The following is a 10,512-nucleotide window of genomic DNA, read 5'->3' on the forward strand; positions in this document are numbered from 1 at the left end:
TATTAAATTAAGTTTTTCTGATGGATTTTACATTGCCATAAGCAGCATAAAAATCTGTCTTTTATGCACTAGTTTATTTTCATAAGAAAAAGTGTTTTAAAAAGTTATTCGAAACAAATCACCACTTACCGGTTCCCACAAAGGCACGTGATTCTGCACCATGGTAGATGCAATATTAACGATATCTTTGCGTGTTTGTCGTTCCGAATATCAAGATGATAAAATATTTGTAATGATTGTCACACAGTAGTACATATGAACCGCGCTCTGTGAAACATGGGTTTAATGTATGTACGTAATGTGTCGTTCCATACTTGCCTGTGCAGTCAGCAAAGTCTATTCACGGACGACACTTTCCGCCTAAACTTATTTTGTTTGCTAAGAAGAGACTTTCTTTAAACGAAAAATATCATAAAAGCGGAACCTGTCCTTCCTGATTAGCCTGTGCGGACGGCCACGGTTTTCAGTCAGTATTCCGTATTTGTAAATTCCAATATGTTGAATGTTTCCAGGCTGTAAGATAGTAACTGTTGTAGAAATAAGTATTGTTTTCGCCGAATTAGTCATGTAGACTTGTAAAAATCTTTAGAATATTTTAAGAATATCTTTACATAAGAATACATGCAAATGCACAAGAAACCTGAATTTTAACATGTTTTGTGGAACCAGTGTGCAGTATGTGTGTGCCTATAATATAAGCCGATGTGTTATTTGAATTTGTTGTGATTATACCGTCAACAAGTTATTTAAAATAAAACTTGTTCCATAATATATGTTTTTGACTTGTATTTACTTTAAAAAGTGCATTCTGACGAGTTAATTCAGTTATTAGTGTTCGTTCTTTTACAATTGTACAATCCAAATATGTAAACAAAATGACAGCAATTCTGCGAACAAAGAATAGATTAATTAAACAAGTACATTATTTAATACGTTGTTGTCAAACGAATATGTACATACACGACGATGTATTACTACATATTTAACTTAAACGTAACAAATTGATAATCGCTTTTATTTTTGTACAATCCAGTATAACTAAGTAAGAGTTCAGCTGAAGCAAATGGTGTGATTTAGTTTCTTTTATCAATTAATATAAGTATTAGTATTCCTTTCAAACTGTCTCTCTATATATACCAATCGGTGGTCAGATAAAACAATAGTGATACTAGATATAATGGAATCACATTGAGGCTATGCTCCTGTTTTAATAAGTTATGAGAGGAAGTATTCAAACGGTATTTACATGCATTATACCCAGGCATTTGAAATGGTTTCCTGGCACCTTCTACGTTCATCTAATTTCGTTTTATGCAGAATATAACACCCCATTAATTACCTAACAGACATTGTCCAAGCGTTTTGTGTACATTACCTGCGTTTAGGTCGTAATTCAGGAATATTAATTTTACTGAAAAGTTACAGACTGCTACAGTCCCTAACGTTCTCCGTTTATGATTTTCATATGTTAAATTTAGTTAAACAGTTTAAAATTCTATGCTTCATTTAAAATTAACGGTTAAACATATTCACATTTCATTACATATATGATTTACCAAAACGCCGTCACCGTATTTGTAAATGGCATTTATACAGACAATTTAACTTACACATGCGTAAATGTATTTTTTTCTTTCTACCTCCTCCCTTTTGTTAGACATCAGAATATAAACAATACCAATAATGTTTAGATTCGGTTTCTGCCTGAAACGTTTATAAATCTTACTTCATTTGTACTTAAATATGTATTCATTGTGTTGAAAGACTTGATACAGATAACACTTATTTTAATCAGTTTGTAAAATGTGCACGATACGAATGTATGTTTTAACAACATTCGTGTAAAACATGTTTACTGTCCCATAACCTCTGAAAGAAGACCAACAAGTGTTAAATGATCATTTAACTTTAAAGTAACATTACTACTCAAAATCAACGAACATTTAGTACAATTGTTCGTAAAATAAACTTAACCAATTAAAAATCAGTGTTCCTAATGGCAATTGCCGAAATTTCAACGCCTGATGTGGTCTGGTAAAATAGATGTTTGTAGATACAAAACGCTCGTTTTTATTATTGTTTTGCATATCTATTCATACGACACATGAACACTAAAATGGTGTTCGTGTGTCGTGTGAATAGATATATTCGCGGGAATTAATTGTGGCCACAAATAAATAAAAACGAGCATTTTGTATCTACAAAAATCTATGTAATCATACCACATCTAGCGTTGAAATCTTAGCTATTGCTATAAGGAACACTGATTGTTAAGGTGTTAACTTTTTTTACGAAATACTTATCGAAATGTTCGTTGATTTTGAGCGTTATAGAGACTTTAAGGATGTCCATAGACTAACAGCACCCAGTTGTATAAACGCTGGTTAAAGTTACCGCTCGGTAGCTTTTAAACCTTGGTAAGTTTGCGGTTATTCAGGTTTAGTAACCGTCAAGGTAACCCGATTGTATAAACACGAAATACCGCAAAGTAACTAAACCGCGCATAGTGGAATTTAACCAACGGTAAATTTAACCAAAACATTCCCACAATGCATTTTCTAATGACGTAATTTTTGCGCGAAGTGTCACGCTTCGATTTCGTTAACAAACAAAATAAATAGCGTCTTGTATTTTTTTATTAAATTATTTACAAATGCTTTTACAATTAAATAAAGTGTACATTTTATCTATGAGTTCATCAAATTTTTCAAAATGTTTACGAACATATGTCACAGACCAGGGAAAAAATATCATGATGTCGGTATTTGCCTCATTTAGCGGAATCCCTGGTGCTTTCAACTGCGAGAGAGTGCTTGATAAGACGCCTAATTTTCTTGTTTTTTAAATGATGTAACATATTCATGATCGTCGTAACATGCTAGCCTATTCTTTTAATTGTGCTTATAACCCGTTTTCATATGACTGCGTTATAAAATAATATCTTTCGCCAAATAACGATGTTTACACATTCAAAGCACAACGCTGAGTATTTCCTTAACTTCAAATTACATCCGAAAATCACTCTGTCTGTAGTCCAATATTGCATATTGAAATTGAGAAAAGTGCGAGTCTTTTTGACGATTTATTATAAACGCGACTTATTTCACACGTATATGCACTGTATATCGACGCATTTCAGTTGTCAATTTATCACATTTTCCTTATTTCGTGCAATGTGCATATACTTTTGACATTTTTAGAATGTACAACAAGCCATACAAATGTCGCACAATTCATAAATAATCTGCAATATATGCTTTCCGATTAAATTCATGTTAGGCATAGAGATGTGTAAAGTATAAGATGATAAAAATAGCACCACACTGGAATTCGGAATGTCCCATTTTTTACACGGGTATTAACGACTCATTTATCTATTGTGTAATGGAATGTTTTTCATTCTATCTTTACTTATATATTAAATTATTTTAGTGTACAGTAAGGACATTTACCATAGACAAATAAAACATTGTGTAAGTTTAAACATATGTTTGTTTGCAGAAATCTGCAAATGTTACCGATTTTACCAACGGCTATTATTTGTTAAACTGCTCCGGTTCATTTGAAAGGCAGTAATGTAGAGTACGTGACGTAGCGTGTGACGAAAAAGAAAGTGTATCGAGTTCATAAACTTATTTGAAAATAGTTATAAGGGTCTTTATTTAACTATGCTAAAATAATTATTAAAGACCCTAGATGCAAAATCGTCAATTAAATATTGAGTTAAATTGATTATTTATGGATTTTAAAGGATTATTAAAGGTAAGGTACTAGTTCGAACGTGTTTTGGTTTTTGTTTGTACTTTTGTCGTTTACGGTTTTCGGAAAAATTATTTTAACATGGGCGCCATTGATGCATCGGATCACACACGGCATATCCATAACATTATATAAAAAAATCACGTTCTGCGCGTCCTTGAATTCGTCGTCCGAAGTCGGAAAAACGTATTGCCCTGTAAATTAAGTCAAATAAAGTGTCCGTCGCTGCAATTGTCTGTTTACTTGTCGAAATGTTCAAGGTTGTCGATGGTTAGCTTTCATAATGTCGCGCGACTCGGTCATTTTGTGTAAGTTACCTCTCGGTTACTTGTACTTACCCACCTAGAGAAGCAAAGCAGGGTATGTTTTAACTGGGTTTTAACCGATCGGTATAACTTACCCAATTTTATACAAACGCTTACCAACCAGTAACCAACAAGTTACCGACTTTTTACCGCCGGTATGTGGTTAACCGCCGGTTTAACTGTTTAAACAATCGGATGCAGGTGTTAAATGATTATTTTACTTACAATGATGTCCATATTGATGTGCTTGATTTTAGCGGGAGGGTTGTCCAAATTAGGGCTGCAACGAATCCAAAAAATTTATTCGCATCCGAATCCAAATGTGGTTTCTTACAGTTTTTCGGATCCGGATCTATCATATAAGAGAAAATGATAATTTTCTGTCTACATTAAAGAAATCAATGTTTTAGAAGTATGATTAGACTAAAAATCATTAAACATTAAACATTTATTCACAAAAAAACATAACAAATTTCTTGTTTAACATTGTTACACATTGTAACAATGTCAAAGTAAAACTAAACCTTAAAACTTATTCAATTAATATTTTGCACTTTAACATACACTTTCATTATTCGATCATTTTGATGTTGGTTTTAACAAAAAATAACATGTCCACATTTTCCTGGTCTATGCAGATCCTGTGCGCACTGACTAGATCCCCTGCTGTTGAGAAGATCCTCTCACTTGGCACGGAGGTTCCTTGCATCACACGATACCTGGATGCTACCTGTGCCAGTACGGGATATGTCTTCTGCTTTTCTCTCCACCATTTTAGGGGATCCTCCTTATACTCCAGGATGGGTTCGGACATGTAGCTTTTGACTTCTGCAACAATTATATCATTTTTTGAAGGTGGTACATTCTTTGTAATAAAAGAGTTCAACATATCGCCTAACCCCAAACTGTGTCTGCTGCTCTGGTTTTTACACGTGTCCATGGTGTCAGTTGCATTGCAGGCCATGCTGCTGTTGTTGTTCTCATCTTCTCGTTAAACCAAGATGTCAGGAACCTGATACACAGAATAATTCTGATCATGAGCAAAATACAATTAATGATTTTTTTTCTTGCAGATGATTTAAAAGAGGTTCATCAGAAGACAAAAATGAAGAAACAAAATATAAATAAAAATTAAATATCATAAGATCTGTTTCATGCAAGCAATAGCAAAAAAAATGAATTAACAATTTTGTCACAGATAAGTACACTGACATCATGGCAGTTCTAATATCCCTACATTATACCTCTTGGTAAAGGATTATTACAGAATTTATGAAACTCAAGAAACATTAATCAAGTCAGAAGAACAATTGGGTAAAACTTAATGGAAGTTGAATATTTATAAGATAATTAGAGGTACTAACAGCTTCTCTGAAACAAAGAGAAGAATTCAGACTTCAAAAAACGTATTCAAAATGGGCCAATTGCTTTACCCTTGCATCATCATTGATAATTGAGGTCATTTGTTCTTTGATGACCTTCAACGCCTCCTCCTTCTCAATCTCTGATGGGAAAGTGGTCGTCTTGAGCCTTGGATCCAGCATGGTACACTCGATCAAGAAGGGTTCCGAATCAGCATACCTTTGAATATATATGATTTAAATGACAGTAAACAGACGGAAGTTTTTGCAAGAAAATGAATCTAAGATGCCATATTGTTTAAACAAAATGAGACAATAAATGATCATTTTTTTAACAGTTGGGTTTTTCCTTTTAAAGGATTATATATAATAATTATATCTACAATCACATCTATCATTTATGAATTCAATCAGCTGTGTTTAAGACAATTAATTAATATTTAGTATGAGCAATTATAATTAAGTGTAACAAGGTCCTGGTGGTGCAGTGGATATGGTGTCCGCCTAGCAATAGGAGTTCTTGGGTTCGATCTTTACTCGTGGAGCGTTCTTATAATCTCATCCGTAGACGCCAAGTACTGATTCTTCCCAGGAAACGGAATCAAGAGTGTCTAAATAAGCTTAAGGCTTTCGATGCAATTGTGCACAAATAAATATCTTTAAACTAATTAAATGTAAAATGAACTTTGTAATAGAGGCTTAAGGTAATACAAGTTTCCAATAATTTTTCAGAAGTAATTTGTATTCTCACCTTGGTTCAAGGTCTGCGCGCATGGCATTCTTCATCTCAGCAATGGCATGGCTATCTTGGGCTGTGGGGTGAAGTTGGTGAAGAAGCAGCTTCTTAACGTTGTACACGAGGGAGATAATTGGATGTGTTGATGTGCTCAGTTCTTCTGTAGCTGTCTTGAATGGACCCAGAAGCTGAAAAAAATCATTCCGCACAATATGTTTATAGAACATACTTTATTTTCAAGAAACCGTACAAAACTTTTTGTGAAAAATACTGTTCATTGTATCATAGCATTTAATACCAGAACTTATAAGAGATACTCAATAAAATATATTAAATACTACATAATATATTCAGAAAGAAAAAAAGCTTGATGAGAAAACACTACAATTTTAACATACATGCACAAGCTCATCAATCAGTTTTCCCTCCTCAGTCGTAGGAATACTTTCAACGTCTTTGAACTTCAGATCTTTGCTCTTCAATGTGGCTTCCACAGCATCATTTTGCTCTGTATATCTATAACATGTTTCATGTTCTATGTAAGTTGAAAACTGTGAGCAAATATAAATACTATTTTGGAAATTATTTTATATATGAAAATGATGTCTGGGAAACGTAGTATATGTCTCTGGAAAGTGCCTTTTTAAATTTGAGTTTTAAACATGCAAAACATGATTAAAATTAAGAAACATTAGAAAAGGTTTATGTTTATTTTAAAATATTTTACCTTTCAAGCATGTCAAAAATAGAATTCCACCTTGTTTCCACATCTTGGAGGAGTTTGTGGGATTTTATGCACAATGCTTTAGCTGCTGACTCAAGACGTGCTGCAGCTGTACTGCTCCGGTGGAAAAATGCTACTATTCTACGAACTTTTTTCAACTGTCCTGTTACATTCTCGCATTTAAGGCCTTTGTTGACACACACGTTTAACACATGGGCTAGACACCTTATATGTTTCAAGCCTGTGAGTTTAACTGCGTTGACGATATTCGCAGCATTGTCAGTTGCAATTGCTAAGTTGACAAATTTTCTCAATTTCCACTCATCAAGTGCCAATTCCAATTCATTTGACAGATTTTCAGCAGTGTGAATTATTGTCAATGGACGAGTTTGTAGGAAATATGAATCCAGTTGAAAATTCTTGTCAATGACGTGCAAAGTTATTGTTGTGTAGCTTACTGTGGCGCGACTGGTCCAACCATCAATGGTAAGACTTACTGCACAGGAACAGCTGATTTTTTCCTTCAACATTGTGGTCAGTTCAGAGAATATGTCATGCAACACATTGTTCGTGAAGTATGTTCGACTAGGGACCACATAGTTTTGATCAAGACAATTAATCAGTTGAAGAAATCTAGGATTTTCAACAATGCTTAAGGGTCGCAAATCTTTGGCAATGAAGATTCCAATAGATCTTGATATATCCTTAGCCCTTTGTGAGCTTGCATGATAGGTCTCATTGCTCTTTCTTTTTCTATTCAGGTAATCACTTAAGGTTTGCAGATTATTGCTTTCTTGGGTTGGGTGGAGTAGGCGTTTTCAACAGAATCAACACTACCTGACGTACCTGTAGGTTTTAACTTTATGTGGGGATGACGTGATTCAATGTGTTTTTTTCAGAGTTGACGTAGTGCCTGTTCTATACACAAGAGATACCTTGCATATTTTACAAATATGACCTTGATTTGTCCAGAACTTCAATGCCATTTTCTGTTTCATAAAGAAGCCGAAATGCTCCCATACATGTGAGGACAATCCACATGCGAAGATTTTCCTCTCCGACATGTTCAATTGTTCGCGAAAATCGGTACTTTTTACATTAAAAGCCGAAGGATCTCGCATGAACTGCTATTTGACTGTCAAACGTCAAGAAAATATCGATAATTATACGTATCGTTTGTCTTATAAACAGAACCAGTCTCCATAAAAAATAGTACTCGTCAAAAAACAGCGCTAGGTTACATTCAACTATGAAAATAAATATCCGGAACCGAAAATTCCAGGGGTTGATCCGTACCTGCGAATCTGAAGTTGAATCCGATATCATCGGATATTTTGGGTACCCGTTGCAGCCCTAGTCCACATGATTCAGTTGTCCTCACGTACAAAACATCTGCATTCTAAAGCGCGTATTTTTGTCTTGTTGAATTGATACATTTCTTGCCTCAATATATACATGTACCTGTGTCCTACTTCTATATGAAGTGCGACATGCGTATTGCACGAAAACCATTTGTATGTTGCACAAACAGCAATAAACACGACAATGCCATTAAATTTATTCATTTATAACCCGATTAGTTTGGTATGGAAGCATATTTGTGTCACTACTACAGATGAAATAACGTGAAAATAATGACGGATTTCGCGATTTATTTTCTCGAAAACAGATAAATTTTCACGAAAATAAAATAAATTATGTTTACACGAATTCTTCCCTGTTAGTGCTCTAAACTGCCACCACATAAAGACAAATTAAAGTTTTCAGGAAAATAAATCACTTTTCTCGAACACAGATAACTTTTCATGAAACCTTGAAAATAATATATTTTCACGAAAAGAGTAACATAACGGAAGACGTTTCTTAAAAACTTTTCACGAAACCTTAAGAAATTCGCGAAAGTTGCCAGATCTTAAAATAGATGCACTTCAGAACCTTTAACGTGCCAACATATATGTTTATGTATAATTGTGTACTGTTGGATTGTGTTTTATAATTACTATGTTTTTACAATTCTTATAGAGCACTTATTTAACCAGAGTATCTAAGTGTGGATATTAATTTGTTCAAACTTGGATATTGATTTCATATTTCTTTATGTCAGATTGACATTACATTTGTAAATATTTGAATATATTTTTTTATATAACATAGTTTGTTAAAATTTTCCAGATTTCATTTCTTACACAATGAAAGTGTATATTTTAGCAATAGTGTCAAATGAACAAATTTAAGACAATGGAAGTCATTTTTGATAAGGATGAAAATAATTGATATTGTAAATGTAACTATAAAATACATTTTAATTCACCCCAGACAATTCTATAACCAGGTTTAAACCCCCAATGCTTTGCATTGACCGTTCCAAGGCGGTGAACTCAGCTTTATTCATATTTTGTGTTTATGTTGGTTTGTATTGTGCTGTATTGTGCTGTTTTGTACTGTTTGGGCAATCGGTCACTTGCTTTAAATAAAGGACCAACTAATTGTTTTTAATGAAAATTCAATACTGCTCCAGCAGCTGGAGTTTCACTTCATTATATTGATAGCTGGTAAATATATTCTTGCTAATGAAATTGAAACTGTGTCCCTTTATGTAAAACGGTAATTTTTTTAAGATTTTATTCTTGAGAACGAAGTTAAAATTTAAGTGTTCTGATAAAAAATGTATACTTTTAGTACATTTTAATAAAAAAATAGCAAATACCAATTAACATAAATGTTATATAGTGTCATCTTTGAGATTATTATTTAATAAAGCTTACTCAGTTTAAAAAAAAGTTTTTTTCGCATTTTATATCCTTCAATATCTATTTATGACATTATGATACAGTTTTTGGTGTCCGAAGCATATCTTTTTCATTTGTCAAGCAAATTTTAATTAACTTGGCTCAAATGTTCCCCATTATTTGATGAATCGCACATAACAACCATGCCGATTTTTCAAGGTCAAGGTCACACTAATAGGTCAAATGTCTATATATGACTATCTGATACAATGTTTTGTGTCCGAAACTTAACATCTTCATTCATCAAGCAAATTTCATTGAACTTGACACAAATATTCCCCATCATTTGCCTATGGTTCGCGTTTAACACCCAGGTTCCTACCTCCAAGGTCAAGGTTACACTTATAGGAGAAATGTCCATATATGACAATATGATAGTGTTTCGTGTCCGGAGCATAACTTCGTCGTTGATCAAGTTAATTTCATTTATTATGGCACAGATGTCCCCAATAAATAATCGATGTGTCACGCTCAACACCCAGGTCATTACCTCCAAGATCAAGGTCACACTTATAGGTCAAATGTCTATATATGACAATATGATACAATTTGTTGTGTCCAAAACATAACTTCGTCATTTATTAAGCGAATTTAATTAACTTGGCACATATGTTACCCATCATTTGACGATGAATAACGCTTAACACCTAGGTCCCTACCCAAAGGTCAAGGTCACACTTATATGTCAAATGTCTATATAAGATAATATGATGCAAGGTTTGTGTTGCTGAGCCTAATTTCGTCATTTATCAAGTAAATTTCATTTACTGTCACAAATGTTTCCTATCATTAGATTATAATATTAGCACCCAGGTACCTACCACCAAGATCAAAGTCA

At 33.5% G+C, this 10,512-nt stretch overlaps 1 protein-coding gene across 1 annotated transcript; it reads right to left on the reverse strand.

Annotated features, from left to right (window-relative positions):
- Nucleotides 1-4,635: 4,635 nt before the first annotated feature.
- On the reverse strand, nucleotides 4,636-7,415 carry LOC127878472 (E3 SUMO-protein ligase ZBED1-like). Its single transcript, XM_052424998.1, has 5 exons — nucleotides 6,889-7,415; nucleotides 6,560-6,677; nucleotides 6,177-6,349; nucleotides 5,498-5,645; nucleotides 4,636-4,929 (listed from the first exon to the last, which is right to left on the reverse strand). Exons 1-5 carry the CDS (start codon nucleotides 7,413-7,415, stop codon nucleotides 4,636-4,638), a joined length of 1,260 nt encoding a protein of 419 aa, XP_052280958.1.
- Nucleotides 7,416-10,512: the final 3,097 nt, after the last annotated feature.

The sequence above is a fragment of the Dreissena polymorpha genome, chromosome 4, assembly GCF_020536995.1.
Source record: "Dreissena polymorpha isolate Duluth1 chromosome 4, UMN_Dpol_1.0, whole genome shotgun sequence".
NCBI classification, from domain to species: Eukaryota; Metazoa; Mollusca; class Bivalvia; order Myida; family Dreissenidae; genus Dreissena; species Dreissena polymorpha.

What these genes read in the sequence shown, in the direction of transcription:
- LOC127878472 (XM_052424998.1), bottom strand. Translation starts at nt 7,415, where the DNA reads ATGTTGAAGGAAAAAATCAGCTGTTCCTGTGCAGTAAGTCTTACCATT. An exon ending in TGATTGATGAGCTTGTGCAT is followed by an intron (nt 6,350 to 6,559) that starts GTATGTTAAAAT and finishes GATTTTTTTCAG; the next exon opens with CTTCTGGGTCCATTCAAGAC. An exon ending in CGCGCAGACCTTGAACCAAG is followed by an intron (nt 5,646 to 6,176) that starts GTGAGAATACAA and finishes ATATATTCAAAG; the next exon opens with GTATGCTGATTCGGAACCCT.